General features: G+C 39.5%; 3 protein-coding genes across 3 annotated transcripts; all 3 read left to right on the forward strand.

Moving 5' to 3' along the window:
* Positions 1–294: 294 nt before the first annotated feature.
* Positions 295–3,318, forward strand: LOC124150428 (sporozoite surface protein 2-like). The gene is made up of 3 exons (XM_046522452.2): positions 295–417; positions 1,633–2,903; positions 3,096–3,318. Exon 2 carries the CDS (start codon positions 1,642–1,644, stop codon positions 2,869–2,871), a length of 1,230 nt encoding a protein of 409 aa, XP_046378408.1. The 5' UTR covers positions 295–417; positions 1,633–1,641; the 3' UTR covers positions 2,872–2,903; positions 3,096–3,318.
* Positions 3,319–6,810: 3,492 nt separating this feature from the next.
* Positions 6,811–17,978, forward strand: LOC124150432 (sporozoite surface protein 2-like). Its single transcript, XM_046522466.2, has 3 exons — positions 6,811–6,969; positions 16,506–17,580; positions 17,802–17,978. The coding sequence occupies exons 1-2, from the start codon at positions 6,868–6,870 to the stop codon at positions 17,538–17,540; spliced, it is 1,137 nt and encodes a 378-aa protein (XP_046378422.2). The 5' UTR covers positions 6,811–6,867; the 3' UTR covers positions 17,541–17,580; positions 17,802–17,978.
* Positions 17,979–22,003: 4,025 nt separating this feature from the next.
* Positions 22,004–24,422, forward strand: LOC124150440 (sporozoite surface protein 2-like). Its single transcript, XM_046522478.2, has 2 exons — positions 22,004–23,926; positions 24,225–24,422. Exon 1 carries the CDS (start codon positions 22,154–22,156, stop codon positions 23,915–23,917), a length of 1,764 nt encoding a protein of 587 aa, XP_046378434.2. The 5' UTR covers positions 22,004–22,153; the 3' UTR covers positions 23,918–23,926; positions 24,225–24,422.
* Positions 24,423–27,764: the final 3,342 nt, after the last annotated feature.

A 27,764-nucleotide genomic window follows, 5' to 3' on the forward strand; every position in this document is an offset into this window, starting at 1 on the left:
TTCATGGGTCCGTTATTCTTGACACAATGACTTTGTGTGTTAAACTTTAACATGAAGTACCTGCATAAGAACAATGTAAAATATAATATAAATCTAAATTGGGAGAATGATGCTTTAAAACGCTATGCTTTACGATCTATATAAATACAATACATGCCATCTGCTTTCTCTAAGTATATTTTTTTTAAATATTTAAAAAACAGCAATTCATAATTGTTGTCACTTCATCGCGTCCATTCATTAAAAATGAATCGATCACTTCTGTTAAAAACATCAGCAGTAAAGTTGTGTGATTCATGAAGATTAGTGACTGTTTAAAGTCGAAACTTATCTTAGTGTTGTTCATTGAGGCCAGCGACAACCCCGGCTACGAGAAGTCATCGCAGGATAGTCATAAGACCCCACAGAGCCATTTTCGTGAGTATTTGGAATCTATTACACTGGACTTGAAGAAATGTGGACCGTTACTTACTTGTACATGCCAAACTGATTGTTGTATATGGCATTTACAAGCCTAAACGTGTATTTACACATATTTATGTAGATATACATTATATATATTTTGTTCAAAATGAACAACCTTGTTAATTTAAAAGGTAATACTAGGATATCTAGAGAATTGTGTGACGATAAAAGAAAAGTGAGTTATACACATGCTGCTGCATAGCATCATTATATTTTCACGTGACTGTTTTTAATATAAAATATTTTGAATATGCTATGTCTGATATCGTGACATTATGACAATATGCACAGTTTTAAATGTACACCGTACAATGCATGGCTTATTGTACCATTTTGACAACACTGGTAGTATTTGATGATAAAACATATTGTTATCAGACGGATGATTATGCTTAACAATATTCTTGAAATTTAGAGTGTACAATAAGGAGTTACAGTGTTACAATAATGTTACGGTGTTGTAATTGTCGTGGATGGGAGTCCTTCAAATCCAATGCGAAAATGAACACGTTCAGTGGGAAGTGAAGGTGAACTGCCTCACAAACACAATCGGCATCCTATTTGCCCAGACCAGTACAGGAAACTGAGCTCAGGAGGTTGTGATACTGATTGGAAGGTTCTGGTTGATTTAATAGAATAGTTTCCAAAATAAAGATGGATTATAATCAGTTATGCTTCTGTAAATATAAGCGACAAACCTCATTTCGTCATCATAAGAAATCTCTAGAGTCCATTCTACGACTATAAATGTATAAATCAGCATGTGTTTATCAACCACTGCCTAACAGTGATGATACCAGGTGTTCGCGAAAAGGGCAGCCTATCTTGGTGGTACATTTGCTGGACCACGCAATATACCTCTCATTATACCTCCTCTTGAAAAGAATCCATAAATCCCTGATAATTGAACATATGTTTTCTTATCTTGGAAGTTCAAATAATCCAAAAAGAAATTACAATGTATAAAGTGCTTGGTGAAATAGCCTATTACCTTTCTATAGGGATGTCCAAGCAAGAGAAGCATTCTAGTTATCACAACAAGTGTCTAGATAAGTGGGTTTCGACTGTACATACTAAAAGTAGTTTTGCACTGATCAACACAAACCATTAGTCTAAACATTTTCACATTACGTACGGCAGCAAAACATTCCTTGTTTGTAATTTCAGACTGTGAAAATGGGATTGATGGGTTTTCGGTTCTTGTTGGCAATGCTAACAACAGCTGCAGTTGCTGACGCATATCAACCAAAAGGGAAGGGTTATAGCATTCCACGGGTTCACCCAAAGGGATCACATCCAGTTCACCCGAAAGGAAATTTCGTCGCACCCGATACTCCCAACGTGAAAGAGCCTTTACTTCCTCAACTTCCACTGTATTTAAACCCAAAGGGTTCATTTCTCCATGACCACAGACGTTTAAGACCTGTAAATCCTAAAGGAGCTATTTTACCTTCAAGACCCTACTTTCCACGTTACAACCTGCGAGGATCCTACCTTCCTGCCCGCCCTAAAGGTCAGCTGGAACCACACACTTCAATAGGATTACATCGACCCTTAAATCCTAAAGGTTCACTAGCTCAGCCGACACAACCCTTGCATCCAAAAGGTACCCTAGACATGCCGAAATGGAAACAAACTTCATCGACACAGACGAAAAAGTCCTCCTCTGCAGAATACAAAGAAGAAACTTGGACCAAAAAGAAAGACACAAATACTGTTTACCCCAATTATCCCTCTGACCCATCGGCCAACAAGCCAACCGTTTCTCCTGCGGACAAGAAGAAGCAAACGCACCCTTCCAACCAACACAATCCATGGGTCAATAGCAAAACTAACCCCACTAAATCCAATCAACAAACAAATGAACCTGCTGGACAAGTGAAGGATCTTAATAGCCAAGATCAACGTCAAAACCCATCTGTAGACCCGACTAACCATGGTCAACAAGGAAACAGTATTGATACAATTGGACAAAACTCAAACAACCAAGACCAAGGTCTGCCGCCAAGTCAACCTGGAAGTTGGCAACATACAAACCCATCCACCAATGACCACATCCCTCGTGACACGTGGCAAGTGGTAGACCCATCAACTCAAGGCCAAAATCCATCTGACCCTTGGCAGACTCAAGGTCAGCCTCAAAATCCATCTGACCCTTGGCAGACACAAGTTCAGCCTCAAAATCCATCTGACCCTTGGCAGACACAAAACCAACCTGACACGTGGCAAGTGGTAGACCCAACAACCCATGGCCATAATCCATCTGACCCTTGGCAGACACAAAGCCAACCTGACACATGGCAAGGGGTAGACCCATCAACCCATGGTCAACCTCAAAATCCATCTGACCCTTGGTCACCAAGTGGTCGCCAACAGACCGAAATACACAATGCAATAGCTGGTTAACAAACATCGTGACGGTGCTTCCAATGAAATAAGTAAGTATATAAGTAAATCCACACAAACAGTAAAAGCTTCAAATGGCGTAGACGTTTGTTCATGTGTGTATATGGTAATGCCTGAAATATGATGTTTCGTATTTACGTTTATTATCGGAACTGTCTTTGTACCAATTAATATTTATATGATTAAGAGTTTATGTATTAACCCATTTTACCATGTTATGACAGGTACAAAGATCCTCCTTTTCCCGTGCTATTGGTCACAAACTCAGAACAATCGCAGGGACGTACAACACGAAACTGGTCGATTCAAAGTCTATTCACTTGTGAGAGTTCCGCTAACAATACACAACATAAGCCGCCCAATTCAACTATATCACTATCTCATCTATGTGTTTCTACAATGAATATAGTTCCGCCGAGATCGAGATGAATAAATGAAAGAAGTTGTCGTCTTTGTATATGTTTTTTGTATGCTTCGGTTGTTCCCTTTCGTGACCCTTACAATTCCAGTGCCAAAGTGATATACGCTTTCATTTTCGTCCTATATTATAACGAATATATGTTAACACAGCTGACAACTGATTTATAGTATTTTAGTAATATCACGGGAGACAGATTGACGAAGGAGTGAGTGAGTACGGTTTTACGCCGCTTTTAGCAATATTCCAGCAATATCACGGCGGGGGACACCAGAAATGGGCTTCACACATTGTACCCATGTCGGGAATCGAACCCGGGTCTTCGGCGTGACGAGCGAACGCTTTAAACACTGGGATACCCGACCGCCCTTGACGAAGGAGGAAAGCCCGAAGTCTTAGACGTTAATACTTTTGTGAGGTGAGGTGAAATGGGGTTTAACGTGGCGTCCAAGATTATTGCACTTATATAGCGACGTTCATGCATGTGTGTGTGTGTGTGTGTGTGTGTGTGTGTGTGTGTGTGTGTGTGTGTGTGTGTGTGTGTGTGTGTGTGTGTGTGTGTGTGCTTGTACTAGTCCGGACTGATGCCGAGTTATAGTGCTAGCCGCAGTTTAACGTGATTACCTCACTCAGACACAGTATACTAGCTCCGGACCAAACATTCCTTGTTTTAGCCCCTTAATACCGAGTGCAAAACAGGGTAACAACGAGTACTATCTTTTAACGTCTTTTGGTATGACGCGGCCGGGGATCAAACCCCGGACCTTCCGCTCTCCGGGCGGACGCTCTACCACAAGACCACGGAGGCGGTCTACACGGATATGGGACTGAGAAACCTAGAAACACAATCAGGGCAAACCAAGATTCCAACCAGCGACCATAGATTTCGGACGCCAAAAAGGGACGCAACATTGTACAGTGAAGTGCGGTACCTTTGACGACTGGACAACCTGTGCCCCTTTGAAACATTAAATCCAGAACTCACAGGTAGACAGTGACGTAACTCAACTTGTTTTGATATAAAAAAAAATAATAGACACCATTGTGTTTGAATGCTCACACACGCTTCATATTCTTACGGAATGTTTCCACTGCACATGTCTGGTTGTGTGAGTGAGTTGGGTTTAACAACGCCAGTTATATCACGGCGTGTCAGTTTAATGTAGGAGGGAAGCCCGTAGTGATGCAGGTCTCAGACGTTTACCTTTCGGTGAAACCTACGAGCACGGGTATGGTGCTGACAAACCTAGAAACATATACGACTGGCCCACCCGTGCCCCCATGTCTGGTTGACGTTGACGTTGAATGTTAAGGTCAATCCTCATCACCCACAGACAAACGTTTTATTCAGTAGTGAAGGCCCACAGTACAGATGAAGTGACAGAATAATGTGTCACATAAAAATAGTTGCAACAACAATCAAACTATATTTTGTATAAAAGTAACACATGCTTTAGAAACAAAGCTAAAGAGTGGATATGGTTAACATGTTTTGAATTTAGTATATTGATAATTGTCTGTTGACATTTGCACATCTGGAATAGACATTGATTGGTGCAAGCTTTAAATATAAATATTTTTTATCTCTTTGCCCATATATACACAGAAACAGCAAGACAGCAAGACGTACATGAGCAAGGAGCACATTGTCTCTATGTCTCACATCACTTATAGTTAATAAAAACATTCTCGCATTCAGCAGACATGTATAAACGGTTCAACACCGTCTTTAGAAACCCATGTTTGTTGTAAGAGGCGACTAACAGGATCGGATGGTCAGGCTCGCTGACTTGGTTGATGCAATTCATCGTATCCCGATTGCGTAGTTCGGTGCTCATGATGTCAATCCCTGGATTGTCTGGTTCAGGAACGTTGTTTCACGATGTTTCAGCAACATTATACTCATGAAGTCATCCTAGAATTTAATATTTGATATGCACCACTTCAGAAACTCTGGAAAACAAAAACAAAAGATAAGTGACATTGTTAAAACGTTACATCGAGTAGAGAGGGAGTTTTACGAAATACAACAACCAACTTCAGCATGTCACAATTAACAGGTTCTTGGCTGAAGTACTTTAAGTTCTAAATGCCGCTTCTCGGATGTTATCAAGCAAATCCTGTTCTGGCTGACATTCTTGCGTGTACGCCCACCCAATTCCGTAATTTTATTCCATGACAGATGGAGCTTTCTTACTTGCCTGAACAAGTGATATAAGATACAAAGCAACTTGAAACGGATGAGCAGGCAAACATGTAATCTCCTTAAATTTTGAACACCATTGTTTCCACCTATTAAAAGACCTGTCATACTAAGACTAAAGCTGAGGCCTTAGACTTGAGAACTAAATCTGGCATATGTCCTTGGTTATTGCCAACTAGGCACTACTAATGATAGTAATGCTAGCTTTATGTTGTAGAGTGTATCTAATAACCTTTGTCGTCACCAAATGCATATGGGGGACAACCCAGTTGTTTGAACATTTACTGGTTCTGTGCCAGGGCACCAAGATCTGGAATTGAATCTGCCCAACTTAGCATTAGGCTAGCAAATCTATCAACAGTGTGTGGACCCCACAACATAAGTAACAATCCATTCAGAATCTCCAAATTTACTTGACGCATCTGCTCTGAACGTAGAATCCAGTTAAAATTTATCCTTGTGTTAGATATCCTAGCTATGGTGAACACTGACATAGCAAGATACTGTAAAGATGAGCGATACTAAGAGGAGCGATTTTACAGCAAGCCTTGCTATCTGAGAACCACTTTTACAGTGTGAATATACAAAACCTCTCTGAAAACGATACAGTTGTGTAGCATGATACACTGGATAGGACTGCTGATGAGCCTAACCAGCCTCCACCTTGTCATACAGTATTCTGGAGAGTATTTTGTCACTCTGAATCTTTATGCATATACCTAAATATTTAACAGATGAGGCGGTTTTACTGGTCACTTTTATTTCAGTGCAGTTGGGTTCAGTGGAAGGGAATATGCTATCTGACCACTGAACGATATCGTAATTCAGTTTCATCCAAGGAGTAGTTCAACAGTACTTGAAGATGGAATCCTCGACATAAATTTATCACTGAATAACTGAAGTACAGAACAGAGAACCCGAAACTTGCAGAACAGTGCAACAACTTTGGATGGCATGGTTTACAAAATAAATTGTTCGCTTATTTCTTTCTTAATTTGGTTCTTGTTTTCGAAAGAATGGAGCGCGTATACTAGCAAATACAACGGAATTCGAAATCTTTTGATACAGATTGCTTCAGGCGGTTATGGCAAGGTAACTGCCATTGGCTAAAGAACAACAAACTTCAGTTGGCTTTTTCGATTGAATCACATATAATGTAAGAAATCCTTATCCACCCAATAGGGTTTTGGAAATAGACTCAAAGCAGTGTTGACACTACTCACTACAGTCTCACGGGACTGTAAGACAAAGGAATCAATAAGTACTCATTACAAAACCCACCGCCATATAAATAGCCACAACCGACACTTCGTGGAGGACGGTTGTGGAAATTACTACACCTCGTCTATCAAAATATGTCAGGTGTCGACCATGTATGACATATGTTTTCCGTGTCCAGATTAACTTTGACAAGCCAACGTCCAACTATCATTACATTCTTCATGTGGATATCAGTCGGATCACCAGATGTACACAGGTAAGTAATTACTGAAACTAACTTGAAATAATGCTGAACAACATGTCTACATGACTGATTTCTGTTGACATTAACAGAGATAACGTCAATTAATTACCTGTGGAAAGTGGAAATTTGTTTAAAGGTTTAGAAGGTATTTTATTGCGTAATATTTCCTTTCATTGGTTATCTGATGGGGTGCATATATGAACTTAGGAGCTGTAAATGATGTCTAAAGAATTGGACTGCTGCAGGTCAGCAGCTTGTTCTTGAAGCTGATTTACATGTGAATATGTGTTTCACATTTCAAAATGTTAAAAGCTTGCTTAATAAGATACATACAATGAATAAAAGGACCATTTTAAAATTCACAATTTTCTGAAAAACATAATAAACAGAACGTCAATATCCATAAAAGTTAAGAAGTTGAAGATACCGCCTGATGGATAAAGGGTAGGGGAATACAGGTTTGTAAATAATGCATTTGCATCATGACATGTTGGGTGACACTAAAGTACAATGTGGGATTGAAAACGCAATATTTACTTGATGTAATCACATTGGTATTATATTATGTCATTATTAAAATTTAGATATATCTTTCTGCACTTAGGTCTCGCTTCGTGACAGTTTAGTATCAATGCCAGTATGTCTAATGATTGGTAAACTGCTGGAATAAAATAATTTTTCTTCAGGTTTTACAAAAATTCAAATGTCGTTCATTACATATGGATGATGCTCTGACAGTTGATATGTTGTGGGAACAGGCATCGTGGTTTGAAAAATATCTCAAACAAACATCCCACTTACTGTCAGTGCTTAATTATTTCCATCTTTTAAACTCTCCGTAGGTTTCGATAGAAACCTCAAAACACCGATAAAATAACAGTTTTACTATCAAGCACTGGTCTCATGTCTAGATAAACGAAGAGGGCGAGAGAGGGCATGTTAAATTGTTACATGTATTTTTTTTAAATGAGGTTAGAGGGTGTCAGTGAAATGTGATACAGTTCAAAGGCCAATGCCACCGGCCCTAATCCCCTATAATAAAATACAAGTCAATTTCAAATCGAGATTCGCAAATTGCTTCCCGTAGTCGCGACAGGATCCGCTGATCGGGGATTCTAATCGCAGATTTGTACAGATGTTGATCCTTTGTTTGTCAGCACAAAACTCGAAGCTGGCTCACACGCCGTGATGTAAAAACAACTTGGTATCTGTGTAAGACTTGGTGTCTGTGTATCGGCTTAAACTATAATCCCCAGGAACCTTGCTTGCAGAGATCGATATAGCCTTATGAAACATTAAAAAAGGCAATCTAATATTTATGTCTACATGCACCAAGTACATGTAAACAATAGATTTGTGTCTGACTATCCCTTTAGGTTCTTAACAAAATGGAACTTTGAACACCCTCAATACCTCTAAAGTTTATTTATCATATTACATCACTTATCCATGAGTTAATCTGTTATGCTTCATGTGGGTACTTCAAGATAATGTTCACATGTTCCAATCAGGTTTTACAAAATTGCGTCATTAATTTATGTGACACTGGCAGCAGACCAGCAAATGTTCCACTTTGCTAAATTTTTGGGACCACGGTGCAACCTGGTTTGTTTTTTGTTGTTGTTGTTGTTGTTTTGTGTTGTTTTTTGGTGTTTTTTTGTTTTGTTTTGGGGGTTTGTTTGTTTGTTGTTGTTTTTTTTTGGGGGGGGCATCCTGCTTTTCATATCAACATGCAACTGGTGCTTTAACTAGGGTGTGGGCAAATCGCTCTCTGGACAGGAAATATCGATATCAATTTTCTGCAGTGCGATCGACAAACTTCGCCCCTTTCCTTAGTGGTCGGTCGTGTTCAGAGTGGTTTTCATTGGTCATGCTGTGTATTTATTCACCCAAATCGCAAGATCATTATTTTAACACGGATGGCAAGGAAGAATCTAGCTAGTCCATGAATTAGTTGTCCATAATTTTACTTGACATCTTGGCCACGCAAGACAACCGTCAACTTCCCTCGGGGTCCTTTCATTTCACAATTTACACATACCATTTCACAGATAGACATGTCATCAAAGCACCTTTCCTGAAAGGCTAAAGATTATTTTGAAGTTTATTTTCGACCTCCTTTTGTTATATCACCTGTAAGTGGCAACAGGAAGGTAATCGAAAATTTATATTGTTGCAATTGCAACTCGCCCTGACTAAGGTTCCAGGTTTGTCAGTACCAGTGGGTTTTCACAAAAGTGGAAAGCTTCTAAGACCTGCATCACCTCGGGCTTTCACCCCGCATCAAGCAGACACGACGTGATATCCAGTATAAACAAATACTGTTCAAATCAGATATTGTCAAACTCAAGCATAGGTAGAGTGTAATGACAGTACCAAATGTTGAGAAACTGTGAAGTATTTATGTTCCAACTTACCAAGCATTCTTCTGCTGTGGTTCCGTGTTTGTTTTATAACTTTTTCAAGACTCTATTAAATCAAGAATCAACAGATGAATTATTAGATTTTGAAGGGAATGACTTTGTTAATTACCACAATTGTGATGCAGGTGATTATTGCTAAATACAGATGTGGTGTTATCGAAGATAACTGATGCAGAGATTACCAAATTGAAAATATGAAGAATGGGAAAGCACCGAGGGCAGATGGCATTCCTGCAGAATTCCTTAAGATGATTCCTAGAATTCGACATTTCTTTTTTGCTCTATATCTAAAACTCCTATTTAAAAAACACTCTGGATCAAGGAGTTTTGCCCGTAGCAAGGGATATTTGCATGATGTTACCTTTGTTTAAATTAGGTAGTAAAGCTGATCCTAATATTTACCGTGGAAAATCCCTATTAATCCCTGGAAATTTGTTCAATGCTTTTATTGAAAGGAGACTAAGAACATGGATTGAATCAAATGACCTATTATCAGTGAGTGAGTGAGTGAGTGAGTTTGGTTTTACGCCGCTTTTAGCAATATTCCAGCAATATTCCAGCAATATCACGGCGGGGGACACCAGAAATGGACTTCACACATTCTACCCATGTCGGGAATCGAACCCGGGTCTTCGGAGTGACGAGCGAAGGCTTTATAACCACTAGGCTACCCGACCGCCCCCCTATTATCAGAGTCACAAGCTGGTTTCCGAGAACAGTATTCCACACAACAGACAACGTATTCACTTTACACGCATTATGCAGTAAATATATGTGCTGACAAATAGAACGTTTCATTTGTGCTTTTATAGATTTTAAAAAAGTATTTGGCCTTGTATCAAGAAAGAGTCTTTTATAGCTATTGTTACAGAAAGGATTTCATGGAGGGTTTCACAGTATTCTTAAAAACATGTACGGCCACGTTAAATATTGTTTGAAAATCTACAGTGAAATAACCCCATAACTACATGCATACATTTATATTTCACAAAGTATTGAGGATTTGGTGCTCCTTTTGTTTTCTGACGTTGTTGTGATATTTTCATATATTGACATTCGCCTACAGAGACAACTTGATTTTGATACTTTATTTTGTAAGTAGTGGGGGGAAAACAGTGTAATTGTTTTTTCGGAATGGTGGTTGCATCGCTGGAAATAAAGCATGATAAACCCGTGAAACCTACGACCAACTATCCAAATCTTGGAGGTATATTTTCATTGACATTGATGTAAGGGTGATATATCAAGAAAGCAATGAAGGAAATCCAAATAGCTTACTTCAAGAATCCTCGGGGGCACGGGTGGCTCAGTCGTCTAAGGCGACGTGATTCGCCTTGCAGAGTTGCGTCCCTTGGGCTCACCAAAAACCTATGATTGTGGGTTCGAATCCCGGTTCGCCCCGATTATGTTTCTCGGTTTATCAGCACCATACCCGTGCTCGTGGGTTTCACCGAAGTGGTAAACGTCCGAGACCTGCATCCACTCGGGCTTTCCTCTCACATTAAGCTGATACGCAGTGATATAACTGGAATACTGTTAAACGCGGTGTTAAACCCAACTCACTCAGTCACTCACATTCTCTGGGAAATTCAAAGCTACCCTTGCAATTGGTGAGACAGGACGTCATCGTCTACATATATCTACACAGATGAGTTGTAGTGCTGGTGTTGGGAAATAAGGAGTTTGATTGCCATCCCCTTGACGACCTTGTCACTGGTAAGTGTCTCACCTTGGCGTGGTGGCAGCGGTAATACCCACAACTCCTTACGGACCACTATATCTTCGACATGTGTTGACTTTTCACTTAAATATTTGACTGGTTAGGCATTCAAATATTGGGTAATGTGGCAAGTGTCATAACCATCGTGCCCCTTAGCAATTGTGAACACTTTCGATAACTGGAGACAGAAATTGATATATACCCTCTCGCTCTACCCGAACTGTGCACCATTTCTAGTGGACGGCGTCACGTGGTTGAAACGTTGTAGAAACGAGCCAATGACGGGGAGAACGTTCCCCCGGGAGCAGCCGGTCTGTGCCCAACAGAAAGTAAACATGCTTGAATAACCATTGGGTCAAATCACAAATTGTTGCACTGTAATTTCTAGAAAAACCGTAGTTAAAAACAGCATTTTTATTCTTAACGTTTGGCAGGTAATCCGACTTCACTTCGGATTTCTATCCACAGGGGTATTCTCTTGACTTGTGTGATTTTGCCTCCAGTCCGATGAGCATCCAGAAGATCTGTATCAGCAATTGTCAGCAGTCACAGATGACAATCTTCTCCGCCAAAATGGCGGAATATCTCATCATGGCGTAGACACTGGAGAGGAAATTGATCATTATCACGGACGTAACAAAAGCCTATTACCACATCCCTCTTGACGGGAGGTCTATGAAGTACTGCCGAGTCGTCTCTCCGTTCAAGGTAGTTAGAGCATTCGCAAGATGTGCTATGGGAATGCCCGGATGGGAATCTTCCTTTGAAGAGTTAATGTGTCGTGTTTTTGGGCGATCAGTTGCAGGGTGACAACGTAGCTAAGCTAGCTGATGATCTTCATAATTTCGGGAATGACTTGGACAATCTCCATTCAAACTTCACCGATGTGTTTGCCGCTTCGTCTTTCACCCTCCAAAACAATACTTGGTCCTGAGTTGGAAATGGAGGCAAGGGAGTATTCAGGTAGATCCTCACAGAGGGTTGTCAACAATCGGAGAGTTCAGGCTTAAGACGCACTCATGCTCACCTTTCAAAAGGCACGGCCTTCAAAGAAGCATAGATACTAGTATAAATAATATCAAACGGCATTTTAACGATGCTAAGACCTCAACTTATGGCTTGTTGGTTGTTCCTCAGTGTGATCCATTGTCAAAGTCTAGAGAATGTATGATTGTACAAAGAAACTTTCCAGAAACTTTCAATTGGATCATCCCTCCCGTTATCAAGACATTTCTATGCCCTGGTTATGGACAAGGCTCAAGATCGTCATGCAAAATGCCTCATCTCATTGATAGGTACATTATTAAAAAGTACCATATGAACAAAATGATTGTCTGCTTTTTTATATTGGAGGTGTAAGGTCATTTGATACTTTTTGCTCGTGAGATGTCTTGAGACAGAAGGGGATGTGTAGTGACTAGAGATGTGTTGGCAAGTATAAATTAAATTTGGAGCCGCCACTTTACCACCATTTCATCAAAATTGAAATTTCAGATTACTCAGGTGAACAATTGGCTTGCCTTGAGTTTGCATGTGTTTGTGGTGGGTGCCACCGGTGAGGCAGGATACTCTCGCCACTATCGTCACTATTTGATAGTGATTCATAAACACATACTCATGACATATTGGAATCGTAAATCAACTCTGTTCTCGGCAGAGATTTATTATGAATGTAAAACGAGTTTTGTTTTCGAATTAATCAAGACAACTTTCCACTCAAAACCATTCAAGTTTCATCATTGTACAAGCCATATGTGCAACAATTGTAGCTGACAATGAATGATGCAAGCAGGTTCACAATAACGTCAAAGTAATATATGTTTAGAAAAATGTAAACATAAAGTTTGATCTCTGTAGAAGTAAGCATGCATTGGAAACAATGATTAGAACCATCATTTTCAAAAACCTGAAAGATGACAATCACATTGATTTTTCACTAATCTTATCCCAAACCTTTTTAAACAAGGGTCCCGCCCTAGAGAAAGTATATACGAATTTTCATGGCATACACACATGTAAGAATATACAGGTATGACATCCATGAATAATAATCATCATTTGCACTACATCAATGCAGGTATTGGGATCTCGAAATATGTGTTGTATACTAATTACTGAAGCCGTCAAAAGAGAGTCGATGTTTGTTTCTGGCCCAACTGTAGATTAAATAGCTTCCGTTAGTAATATATATTATTACTCACTCAGTCTGTGATAATAGTGATAACAAATACTACTTTAGTTCAGTATGTGCAACACTAAATATATAAAATCATATAAAATTAATACATAACTGTTATGAATTGTTATCCTAGTATTTCTATTGCTTAGTCTTCAAATTCCTCTATCATATTCAAAGTAGACTTACGTATTCTAAAGGGTGATCTCAAGTACTAAGTGCTTTTGGTCTGCTGCATTAGGATTATGCTGCAGCCTTGATAGCTATATATCTTCTTGAAATAAAACAAAATAAATATATATAAGAGACCATTGCTAGAACATTATTTGTAAGTTGGAATTAGGGACATATGGATGTAGATTCCAATAACATTTTATGCTAAATACATTAAACTCATTATAGAGAAATGCAAAACTTATGATTATGTGTCAGATCGTCTCTTGGACTCAAAACACTTGTGGCACAATCAGAATCATCGGTTGTGTTTGTTTGTTTGTGTATTGTTTACACTGCATTCAGCAATGTTCAAAGACAGCGACCTCTAAAAATCTAACGTTTACGTTTCTTTGTTTTGTCGGGACCGCACTGTGCTCGTGGCTTTCGCCTGCATCACTTCGGGCTTTCCTCCCATATCAAACTGTCTCGCCGTGATATAACTGAATGTAGACTTTCAAAGCGGCGCTAGACCAAACGCACTCACTCACTCATGACTAAGGCTGCGGCTCAGATACAATACCCATACCTGTTCGGGAAACGCTCGTGACAAAATAATTATGCGTAGAATGGACCACTTTCAATGCAGAGCGCCAACAGATCTCGCTCGGAAAAATATTGTGGAATTGTATACAAATATGCTTGGCGTCTAAAGCAGGAAAGATATATGGACCGTCGCATGCTATTTTCTAATTTCCACAAGAAATATACGACGACTTTATCATTGTATTGCAAACATCAAACCGATAGTACATTTTCAGTATTAGACACACCTATGTATGTGTTATAATTGGATTTCGTATAAGTGCATTTCAAGGTGATCGACTACTTGACCCCAAAGACATGACGAGGACAGATAGGAGCGCTGAAAGATAAAAGGAAATTATTATTATTAATCGTTTCAGTTATGTCAAATGTCTTGATCGACCGATCTGAGAAAGTATCCACGTCAATACCAGAGTAACGTCACAATGCTTGCATGCTTCTACACATGTGTCGTAATTATTTTTATAACACGGTTCTATAACCCAGATGGCTAAGGTTCCATTTTCAATTGTATTGCTCAAGCAAATTGTGTATGTTTTGTAAATCCCAGGCACACACCATATGTCAATACAATGTTATGGTACAAATTGATTCAAATTTGACATCTAGTATAACGCTAAAGCAAATGTACTCGTATATATGTATATGCATCGTCGGAGATCTGATCTGATAGTATATGTACTTGAATGAACATTTTGACAATGAAGAGTATGGTCCAATCGAAATTCATGTCAAACTTCGAAAATAAGTTTCAAACTTGTCATTTTTACGACATTCCATGGGTGTGTGCATATTCTTTCATGGGTCCGTTATTCTTGATAGAATGACTTCGTGTTTTAAACTGTAACATTAACTTACTCGTACCTGCATAAAAACAATGTATAATATAATAAAAATCAGAATTGGGAGAATGCTACTTTTAAAACGCTATGCTTTACGATATATATGAAATGAAATTTACATCTGCGTTCTCTAACTATATTTGAAATATATTTAAAACCCAGCAATTCATAATTGTTGTCACTTCATCGTGCCGTTCAGGAAGACTCCATGTATCCAACGGCATGTGTTTATAAATCACTCTCAAACATGTACAATGATACCAGGTGCTGGCGAAGAGGGCAGCCTTTCCTGTCCCAAAGGCATATGCAAGTTCATTTCAACGAACGCGGGGACATATTGCGCAAATCAAATAAAGCGACAAAACCCTTTCCATATCCAACAGAAATCTCTACAAGAGCAGAGTCGATTGTACGATTCCGTATTTATCATGAGCATGTGTTTATGACTCACTATCAAATAGTAATGATACCAGGTGTTCGCAAAAAGGTGAGAGTATCCTGTCCCACCGGTGGCAACCGTCACAAACACACGCAAAGGCAAGTCAATACTTCACCTGAAAAATAACACGGGAACATATGGGACATAAGTCGAAATACAGAATTGCATCAGACATAAATTTTGTCACAAATGCGTTTTGTCCACTTGCGCATGATCATAAGAAATGTCTGCTAAAAGAGGATCCAAACACTATCGTAAGCATGTTTTCATTAATCACCATCAAATATCTGTACCAGAAAAAGGTGATAAAAATGTCTTCCTTTTGAAATGTTGAATGTTGTAAGCCTGATCAAACTACATTGTGAAATGTAGACACCAAAGGCTGTAGCTGCTAGAATATTGATCGACATAAAAAGTCATCCCTCTTGTCTTGTCTTGTTGGGAGATTTTAGTTTGTTGCCACTCTGAGTCTCATCGATCTAAATATGAAATAGATGAGGCCTTTTTACTGGCCTAATTTATTTCTAGTCGAGGTGGGTAAATCAGAGAAAGGGAATTGGCTATATGACCAATATAGGACAATATTCAGTTCATTGATATACCTAAAGCTTATAATAATAGTTAAACGTCTTGGCGAAATTCCCTTGTTTTCATTTTGCCTTTACAGAAATTCCGATTTTTATGCATAAGAAAAGGTCCTGAACTGTTTTGACATAATTGAAAATGGTTCTTTTCTGTGATTGCAGATTCAAGCAGATCCTTTGATGTTCTTAGAATCCACATGGTATTGCTTGCACTTGTCTCAAACATTTTCTCTGAATATATAAAAAAAACTTCCTTTTTGTATTCGTCACTTACTGTTGACTCCTTGAGACAGGTACATTTCCTGGACCAAACAATATCCCTCTCATTATACCTTGAAAATAATCCATAAATCCATGATAATTTAACATATGTTGGATTTTGACATAATCCAAAAAGAAATTTCAATTTATTAACTGCTTGGCTAAAGAGACTACTACTTCTGTCCTAGCAAGTGTAGTATTCTAGTTAGCATATTAATTGTCCGGATAAGCGAGGTTCGACTGTAGATACTAAAAGTAGTTTTACTCTGATCAACCACAAGCCATTAGTCTATAAATTTTAACATTACGTACGGCAGCAAACCATTCTTTGTTTGTAATTTCAGTTCGTGAAAATGGGATTGATGGGTTTTCGATTATTGTTGGCAATGCTAACAACAGCTGCAGTTGCTGACGCATATCAACCAAAAGGAAAGGGTTATAGCATTCTACGGGTTCACCCAAAGGGATCACTTCCAGTTCACCCAAAGGGAGATATCGTCGCAATTAACAATACTCGTCACTTGGAGAAGCCCTTACTTCCTCAGCTTCCACTGCATTTAAACCCAAAGGGTTCATTTCTCCATGGTCACAGACGTTTAACACCTGTCAACCCAACAGGAGCTATATTACCTTCAAGACCTTACTCACCACGTTACAATCTGCGAGGGTCCTACCCGCCTGTGCGTCCTAAAGGTCAGCTAGAACCAAACACCCCACTAGGATTACATCAACCTTTGTACCCTAATGGTCCCCGAGCTCTGCCAACTCAACATTTGCATCCTAAAAGTACCCCAGCCCAGCCGCTTCAAGATACCCGAGACATGTCGATATTGAAACAAACCTCATCGACACAGATGAAAACTGCCTACTCTACAGAAAACAAAAACAAAACTTGGAATAAAAAGAAAGAAACAAATATTGTTTACCCCAATTATCCTTCTGACCCATCGGCAAACAAATCAACCGTTTCTCCTTGGGACCAGAAGAAGCAAACGCACCCGTCCAACCAACACAATCCATTGGTCAATAGCCAAAATATCCCCACAGCGCCAAATCAACAAACAAATCCGTCTGAACCTGCTGGACAAGTGAAGGATCTTAATAGCCAAGATCAACGTCAAAGCCGTTATGTACAACGTGTTAATCTGAATAACCATGGCCAACAAGGAAACCGTATTGTTCCCCGGCTTGCGGTTGGACAAAACCCAAACTATCAAGACCAAGGTGTGCCTCCAAGTCGACCTGGAGGTTGGCAATTGACAAACCCTTCCACCTATGACCAGTTCCCTTCTGACACGTGGCAAGTGGTGGAGCCATCACCTCAAGGCCAAAATCCATCTGACCCTTGGTTATCAAGCCCAAAACACGCAATCCAATAGCTGGTTAACAAACACCATGACAGTGCATCCAATGATATCAGTAAGTATGTGAGTAAATCTACACAAACAGTAAAAGCCTCAAGTGTTTTTTTTCATATATATTTATATATATATTAAATATTAAATGTCTGAAATATGATTCTTTATCTTTACCTTTCTTATCGACATTGTCTTTGCAAAATATAATATTTAAATGATTACGATTTATTATATGGTCCGATTCTCTCATTTTATGACTCCAGATACTTGATTCCTCAACAGGTACAAAGATCCTCCAACCCCGTGCTATTGGTAAAAAATTCAGAACAATCGCAGGGACGTACAACACGAAACTATCAATACACAACATGAGCCCAGTTCAACTATATTACTATCTTATATTTGTGTTTCTACAATGAATATAGTTCCGCCAAGATAAATAAATGAAAGAAATTGTCATCATTGTGTATGTTTTTGTGCGTTTTGGATTAAACCTTAGTGACCCTTACACTACCAGTGCCACCGTGGTATAAGCTTTCATTTTCGTCACATATTGTACCGCTGTAAATAATCCCCTCTCCGTATGGTTTTGTCTCGATACATGGGAATGCAGGGGCAGATCGGATGGTTATTGCTGAAGTCGATCATGTGTAACCTTAGTTGACAGATTGCACAATGATTGACTCAGGTTTTCAAGAGAGGCTATCTGAACGACCACTGCATCGAGTCTATGTGCAGTCTGATGAGAACATCAGCAACCTTGTGGAGTCCTTCGCCTGGATGAAGTCGGCTGGCCTGAACAGTGAAATAAAAGGCTTTCTGTTTGCTGCTCGGGACCAGTCACTTCCCACTCGAAACTGTCAATGTGTTGTTTTGCATCAAAATGTAAAGATGTAGATAATGCAATGAATGCAATGACACTGTCCAACACATTGTCAGTGGATGCCCGACTTTGGAACAAACTCAATATCTTAAGCGACATGATTGAGTGATTCGATCCTTTTATTACCGTCTCCGCCATGCTTGACTCAGAGGCCCATCCATGGTAGGACCCACAATATGTAGAGGGCGTCATGGAAAATGATCAATACAAAATTCTTTGGAATAGGCCCGTATGCAGTCTCAGACCTATCCAGGCCAACAAACCTGATCATGTCCTTTTTGATAATTCCAATGAAATCATTTATGTCATTGGATTTTCTGTCCCTTTTGACACACATGTGATTGACAAGATTCAGGGAAAACATGGCAAATATGCGGACCTCACTTTCGAAATGTCACGCTTGCTTCCCAAGTACTAAGTTGTCCGACTCCCCACTGTAGGCCAACCAGCCTGACTGTCTTATAAGTCGTGAGTGAGTTTCAGTTACGATCATATCTGCAGTTCAGTTATCTCCCATTAACCAAGAAGTTATTCAGCAGCAGGAGTACGCCATTAACAAGAGACCGCCTCCGTGGTCTAGTGGTAGAGCATCCGCCCGGAGAGAGGAAGGTCCGGGGTTCATAGCAAAAGTCGTTAAAAGATGGTACTTGTTGTTACCCTGTCTGGCGCTCGGCATTAGGGGGCTAAAACAAGGACTGGTCGGCTCGGAGTCAGTATAATGTGTCTGAGTGGGGGATTCATGTTAAACTGCAGCATGGTATCTCAGTGAGCTAGCACTATAAATCGGCATCAGTCCGGACTAGTACAAGCAGCCACACACACGTACATACACGTCGCTATATAAGTACAATAATCTTGGACGCGACGTTAAAGCCCATTTCACCTCACCATTTTCAAAAAGTGATACCTTTGCAGCCCTTGGAATCAACCTGTATTAAAAAGGGATAATTTGGCAGCCCTTGAAGTAATTCACTTTTAAAGTTGGAGCTGCTGTATTATTGCTCGACAAAAGGGAAAGTATTTTGTCACTCTGTATCTTTATAATTATATCTAAATATGAAACATATTAGGTAACTGGTAACTTTTATTTCAAGTTCAGATGGATTCCATGGAATGGAATTGGCTATCTGAACATTGAACGATATCGTAATTCAGTTTTAACCAAAGAGTTGTTCAACAGTCCTTGAAGATGGAATCTTCGACATAAATTGTTCACTGAATTACTGAAGTACAGAACAGAGAATCCTAAACAGTCAATACACTTTTATGGATGACCACTTTTTTTAAACAAATGGTTCGCTCATTTCTTTCTTAACTTGGTTCTAGCTTTGTTGAAAGAATGAAGCGCATATGACCAGCAAATACAGCTGAATGTGAAACAATTTGCAAGAAATGCCTTTGGTTGGTTATGGCAAGGTAACTGTCATGGGCTACATAACAGCAAACTTCAGCTGTCTTTTTCGATTAAATCACATACAATGTAAGAATACGATTCAAATCAATAGGGTTTGGGAAATAGAAGCAAAAGAATTTAGATACTACTCACAACACAGGATTGTAAGACAAAGGAATCAATAACTATACAAAACCAAGTATGCATGTTCTCCCCGCCATATAAATCACCACTTCGTGGAGGACGGTTGTGGAACTCACTACATCTCATCTATCAAGATATGTCAGGTGTCGACCATGTATGACATATGTTTTACGTGTCCAGATTGACTTGGACAAATCAACGTCCAAATACCATTACCTTCTTCAGGTGGATATCAGTTGGATCACCAGATGTACAAAGGTAAGTAATTAGTAAAACTAACTTGAAATAATGCCGAAAAACATGTCTACGTAACTGTTTTCCTTTGACATTGACAGCGACATCAATGAATTACCTGTAGAAAGTGTGGAAATTTGTCAAAAGGGTTTATTAACTTATATTTCTTTTCAATTGTTATCTGATACATTTATGAGCTTACGAGCTGTAAATTGATGACTAAAGAATTCGACAGGTTAATGGCTTGTTCTGAAAGCTGATTGAAATGTGTATTTCACATTTCAAAGTTTTAAAGACTTGCCTCAATAAGATTCATACGATGAATAAAGTTACCATGAATTATTAAACATTTCCAAATTTACAATTTTCTGAAAAACATAACAGTAAGACAATTTTCATTTTAATACTTGAAGATAACGCCTGATTGATATAGGGTAGGGGAATACAGGTTTGTAAGTATATATTTACATCATGACATTGAAGTACAATGTAGGTTTGAAAACAAGAAATATACTTGATGTAATCGTATTATTTGTGTATGTCATTATTTATATTCAAAATATATCTTACTGCACTTAGGTCTCGTTTCTTGACAGTATTGTATATTAAATGATTGGTTAGATATGCTTCAGAACTATTTGAAAGTATGGATGAAATTACATATTATAGTCCTCTCCATTTGACAAAGAACACGAAATAACGCGATTATTGAACAAGTCATTCCGGCTCTCAGGAAGACTTACTTACAGAAATGACAAATCTTGGACAGTGCGCTTTTCAAGTTATATCCATTTTGCTGGTAATAAACATCATCATACAATTTTGATCACGTGGGTACAATCCGAGTACGGTCACGTTTTTCCTATAATTCGTGCTAGTACGTACAACGCGAATGTATGTGTGTGCGTGCGTATTTTTGCCTTTGCTTATGTTGTATTTGCGTAAGATGTAAATTATGTAGTAAACGTGTTATCACATTTCAGAAATGCTGATGCACCTTCTCAACATTTAAAACTGCCTAATTTATATCCAACGAAGTATAGAGTCCATCCCAGTTTAGAGGATGTTGGGGTGACTGGATAGGGTTGTTTCAGAAGACTGTGTTGCATTATCTTTCTTCGTTTTTTAAATTAATTGTTCACACCATTCCAAAACAACCGATATTGGTGCCAAATTCAGATGTATTTAAAATAGCTTTCCAAATTTATATCGAATTTGTACATTTCTTTAATTTCAGCCGAGATGAGCAGAATGGTAAACCGTTTCCTCGTTCTTGCAGTACTGGTTTCGAGTGCCTGTGCAACACGAATCGTTAGTCTGCCTAAAGGAGTCTTATTTCGGACTGGGACAACTGGAAATGGTAGAATGATGGCATTACCCACCGTAGGACCAATACATCAAGACCACCTAGCTCCAATTCAAAGAGCTGGAGACACTGTTCCTTCTACTCCGACTGGATCAATGATGGTATCACCAAGCAGAGAATCACGTGTGGTGAGGACAGGAGGTCCAGGGGCAGTTTCTTCCATTCCCTCCCAGTCTCCTTTACCAACATATTCTACTGGCGCCATTCAACCAATGACCGCAGTACCTTCCACAATGAGTTTCTCTCAGTTATTTGCTTCTCAACATACTGCCACCAGACCGTCTTTCTTTCATCAAGCTGCAAGTGGTTCATTTCAACCAAGACTATTTCAGCCTCCTGTAACAGGTCCGTATCAACCACCTGCCTTCCCACCACCTGTAACCGCTTCGTTTCATCCAACATTCTTTCAACCATCAGTATCTGGTTCGATTCAACCAGCGGCCTTCAAACAACCTGCGTCCGGTTCTTTTCAACCAGATTTTTTTCCATTTGTATTTGGTTCCTTTCAACCAACCATCTACCAACCAGCAGTACCTGGCTTATTGCAACTAGCTACTCAACCAACTGGGACTGGCTTGTTTCAACCATTTACTGAACCAAATACAACCCCAAACATGTTTCAGCCTGTGACTCCGGCACTAACCTTAAGTGGATCGTTACCTCAAACCAGTATTTGGCCCTGGAATCCTGCACCAAATCTACCTCTATCACCTGTCACTGGAATCGAGTTTCCGAAACAAACGCTTCTGACGAGCCTTAATCCACGCACTGGACGACTAGATATGACCCAACAACTCGGCCTATTCCCGCAACCGATCAAGATGGATCAGTTTCAACTGCAACATCCATATGTCCTGCTGCAACCAATGAACTCAGTACAAAATATTCAGACCAAGTTAACAAATCCTACCAAACAGCTAATCCTACCTGAACCTAGTTTTCCCCTAACCACAGCTGATCTATTTGAACCGAAAACCCCATCTGATTCAACACTGACAGTAGTCAATGCAACAGCACTTACCCCTTCTAACCCTGTACACCCTTCTTTAACTAACCCATTTCAACCTGACACTGTATTAATCAATTCGTTGCAAACACAGACCCAACTTGGTCAAGTGCAACCAATTAACCCAAACGACAAAGGTCATACAAGACTAGCATCTGACCCCAGGCCGACAATGAACACACCAAATCCTAGTAAACCGCAGGCCCCACTTGACAGTGTAATGCCCTCCCCGACAGAAAGTCAGTTTCAGCCAGCAAACCCGCCTTACCAAGGCTTTACGACGGTCAAAGAAGGCAAATTGCAATCCCAAACTACAAATGGCCAAAGAGGAACTGTTCAACCAAAAACTACACTTGACGCTAATGTGCAATGGACGCCATTCGACCCAGTGTACGCACAAACCAAATCAGATTCTTTGCCACCAATAAGTCAGGATCATATCTCATCTGATCCATTATTGTCACACAACGCTATAGACCTTAGTCATCCACCAAGCCCATCTCTCAAGGGGAAACCTATAATGCAAGAAAACAAAATTCCGTTGCCACACTATAAGGAAAGTATGACTACCGTGGACAGTTTGATACATCAGATCACGTTAAATCAAATTGAGCCATTACATCCTCAATTACATTCTGACCCATTATTACATCTAACTAAGGCTGCCCCAAGTCAAATACAAGAGGCATCAGGGCGGCCGCAGCCTAGTTCTTCAAAAGAAGGTCAGTCGCAAATCATTTCTGACTCCAGACAGATGTTGACTACAAATCAGCTGCAACCACAAAACCCTTTTGATAGTTTGTCTGGCATGTCCATAGCGGACCCAAGTCTACCACAAAGTCCATCTGATTCAATCATGTCCATACCCCCATTAAATCAACTTCAACGGCTAGACCCATCTGACCCCTGGTTGACTATCACATATGAAGCACAAAACCCAGCAAAACGCAAGCAACAGCTCAATTATTTGGACCCTACGCTCCCTGTGACCAATTTAGAACCACTAAAGCCTATTATCACATCTGACCCTGGACCACTAGCAACCATGGCAGGATCACACCAGCCATCAAACACGTCTGACACGTCTTCATCTATGAACTCAATCAACCAAGCTCTTACGCAAATCGCATCTGAACCTGGACCAAATATGACTACGTCGAACACACAAGATCCCCTTTCACCTGTGCCAGACTTGACCATAACATATCCGAGCCAAGTACAAAACCCGTCAGCACCTACGAACTCGAACAATCCACAAATCCCCGGTGACTGGCTAACTGCACTTAATAGACGAACACCACAATATTGGATCAATCAAATACCAACTACACACTCTAATGCTCCACAAGGAATCCAGAGCGGCCCTGTATAGTCAAACTCTGTAAGTTTCAGTTGTCTCACAATCTTAAAAATATATCAGATCAAAACTTAAAAACAAGAATAATTCGACCCATGAAAGGGTATCTTTACATAATCAATCCCAGGAACTGGGCGTACTGGATGTTTAAAAAAATAATGTGTTTTGGGTCAGAAAGAAATTGTTTGACCCTTGGTATGCCTTGGTGCGCTGACTAAACAAATATACTGTCTCAAACAAACAAACAAACAAAATCCAAGCCAGAATATGAAATGTCTTGTTCCTCATTCATTGTTCTTAAATTTTATTTTTTTCTCTGCAGATTACATTGATGGGAAACAAGTGGAAGAACCTTTGCATAATCCCACAACCGTTCATTACCATAAGTATGTACTGTTCAATAGTGTATTGTGGATTATCGTCAATCTGGGCAGTAATAAATACGTGTAATAAATGTGTAATGTATTGGCATATCCCTATTTGTAAAACAAATCTAATTTTCAGTGTAATAAAACTTGTTTGTCTTAATACATTATATTTGTATTATTTGTTTATTTTTTCTACAAACACTATCTTTGAGTGGCATTGATAAGCTACACTGGTATCAAATTGAATGATGAAAGGGTCGATTTTAGATGTCCATTGTTTTCTTCTCGGCTCTATAGGCTTCTGTTGTCTGTGTCAGGTCATGCATTTCATAAGATAAACAAGACTCGAAAGCTGTCATATCATACCACATAGAGCAACAGCTGTGTCACAAGTTCCAGTGGACCAGTCCTACCATCTTCATCTAAACCTGGACCGCCTCCGTGGTCTAGTGGTAGAGCGTCCGCCATGAGAGAGGAAGGTCCGGGGTTCGATCCCCGACCACGTCAAACCAAAAGACGTTAAAAGATGGTACTTGTTGTTACCCTGTCCGGCGCTCGGCATTAAGGGGCTCAAACAAGGACTGGTCGGCTCGGAGTCAGTATACTGTGTCTGAGTGGGGTATTCATGTTAAACTGCGGTATGGTATCTCAGTGAGCTAGCACTATAAATCGGCATCAGTCCGGACTAGTACAAGCAGACACACAAACACACACACGTACATGCACGTCGATATAAGAGTGCAATAACCTTGGACGCGACGTTAAACCCAATTGCACCTCACCTCATCTTAAACCTCACACTGCGAGTAGACTAACAAAACCTGTTCACATCAAATTAGCAATGACATGCATCATCGAGACCAGGTACTTCACCCACCGGCCTACGATCAGTGGAGACGATAGTTCGACGCATCGGTGACATAAATTATGGCTTACACAATTTCTTATTTTGGCTTGCACCATATGTTCCCGTTTCTTGTGTTTCAGACGAACAATTGACTTGCCTTTACGTGTGTTTGGACGGGTGCCACTTGTGGGGCAGATACGCTTACTGGTATCAGCACGTTTCGATAGTGATTCATGAACAAATTTGTATGATACAGTCGGAATCCTACAATGGACTTTGTTTAATCTTTTGATCGTAGAAGGTCTTCTGTCGCTTTTATTTAAAGCATATTTCCGGGCCCTAACAATGTCCATGCGGGCCCCGTCCATTCGGTTGATTGAGAAGACTGATTGCCCTGATTTTCAGAATATTCTTTGATTCTCTGTCAAACTTCGTTGTCGATCATCAGCTTGCTTATTCTCGCTTGGGATCGTTTTACTTTTATTTATGATGATTATCCGAATGCCGTTGGCCACACCACTGACTCATGTCCGCAAGATGTAGTTTCTTTACCAACGGTTGATGTATTATGGCTCGTTATCAAGGGTTCAATCACATCGTGATAGTGAATGGTTATTTACAGAAATCACGAATGTAGTACTTGTTTGGTTTGTTGAAATTAATCGTTTGGTTGTTGAGAATTAAGTATTAATTTGCTCTGACGGACATAACCCTTAACAGTTCGGTATTGTAGCAGATAACAGAGCAAAATGCAATTGATATCTATATCTAATTTTTATGTATTAAATATGAAGGTGATAGGAATAATTATGAAGTTAATTTGAATCTGTTCGGGTTCTAAGTTCTGTTCATGTAGAACGCAGTAACAGAGTACTGATACATGGAACATGCACCTTTCATATATATTATCAACTTAAAATATACAAACAATTGAAAAGGGATTGTATATGATAGAATCTTTTCCATTTTCAACAAGGAAGCCTTGACGAGTTACTCTTGTCAGAGGGGTACACAAAGTACGTGACTCTAGTCTACAAGTCGGACTTTTTGTTGATCGATGCTCATGATGTCAATCACTGAATTATCTGGTTCATACTCGATTATTCACAGACTGCCGTCATATAGCTGGAATATTGCTGAGTGATGTGTTAAAAAACAAACAAACAATCATAACTCATTGAACGATTCCGATTATATCCCCGTTGTTTATTATCATGAATCAATATCAAAAAGTGATTAAACCATGTGTTTACGAAAAGGTGAGCTGTCCCATCAGTGGCACCCATCGCACACACATTAAAAGATATGTCAATTGTACATCTGAATAAAACACGGAGACATAGCGTCGAATTCATCGGACATCATTTTAGTCACTGATGCATCAAGTTGTAAACATCCTCCACGTGTCTATCATAACACTTTTTAATAGCTTTTTTATTATATTACTGAGACTTTGAAACCCTAATCAAACATCTTTTGAGCAAGAGTGGTACCACGCTCTTGAAATTTTAGTAGAAAGAACATGCTCGAGTTTACCTTAAAACGTTGTGAAATGCAGATACCAAAGGCTGTAGCTGCTGGATTATTACAGCAGGGGAAAGTTGACTATTGGAAAGCTAGGGTCATCCCTCTTGTTACACAGACAGGTAGATAGTTTGTTGTCACTCTATGCACAGATCTTCATATGAAACAGATGAGGCGGTCTCATTTTTCTCTTGTATTTCTAGTTCACGTTGGTAAATCAGTGCATGGGAATGAGCTATATGACCATTGCCGACACCAATATATCCTAATTCTTATCTGAACGTCCTATCCCCAAATTTAACTTAGATGTTATCTATGATTCGGTTGGTTGGTTTGTTGTTTTACGCCGCACTCAGCAATGTTCCAGCTATATTACGGCGGTCGCCTTTTACAGCATTGGTTGCTGAAGACCTATTCTTCCCCGGATCTTTACGGCGAATTCAAGTTTGAAAAAACTGTTTTAGTGTGAAAAAACTATTTTAGGGTCTCAATGAAAGGGTTTGTATATGACTGAACAGGTTTAGTGTTTATTTATGTTATCTCATTGTGAGGTAAGGCGTGCATATGCATCACATAATACAACGCATCAGTATCAAAATACAAGCAAATTAGGAAAGAAGCTTAAGCAGGATACATTTGTCCAAAACTAAAAAAGAGTTCCCCTACTTTTGATGTTGTGTCATGCCTTGAGGGTCATACCAGGACCCTATTTACTGTATGTATCTATTGTATTGTAGAAATGACAGGTATATTGAACACTTTGTCTTAAAGTAGGCTATCGTTTATCGCCATATAATGAAAGGTTATTGCTTACTATGTCGCTTCCACATGATGTGACACTACCTTTTCAATCATGCCTTGAGCTACAAAGTGCTCACACAATAAGTTTATGTTATATTTAATCATCATGAATCATGTAAGCACATAACAACTGTCACGCACACATATTTTTCCATTATGTTTCAAATGGAAGACTGACGTAAGGTAAGGTTTACTGCTGAGTGTACTTCATGAAGTATTCTTTATGTTGCTATTTAGAACAGTACTGGAGAAACCATTCTCATTTGCTTCTCCCACTCTTTTGAACTCACTACCTCTCTTCATCATATAGTCAACTAACTCT

This window comes from Haliotis rufescens, unplaced genomic scaffold (genome assembly GCF_023055435.1).
Source record: "Haliotis rufescens isolate VD_foot unplaced genomic scaffold, xgHalRufe1.0.p SCAF_1, whole genome shotgun sequence".
Lineage (NCBI taxonomy): Eukaryota > Metazoa > Mollusca > Gastropoda > Lepetellida > Haliotidae > Haliotis > Haliotis rufescens.

Excerpts from the sequence above, each read along its gene's own strand:
- LOC124150428 (XM_046522452.2), top strand. The coding sequence starts at position 1,642 with ATGGGATTGATGGGTTTTCGGTTCTTGTTGGCAATGCTAACAACAGCT.
- LOC124150432 (XM_046522466.2), top strand. The coding sequence starts at position 6,868 with ATGACATATGTTTTCCGTGTCCAGATTAACTTTGACAAGCCAACGTCC. Across the intron at positions 6,970-16,505 it reads GGATCACCAGATGTACACAG|TTCGTGAAAATGGGATTGAT; the intron begins GTAAGTAATTAC and ends TTGTAATTTCAG.
- LOC124150440 (XM_046522478.2), top strand. The coding sequence starts at position 22,154 with ATGTTTCAGCCTGTGACTCCGGCACTAACCTTAAGTGGATCGTTACCT.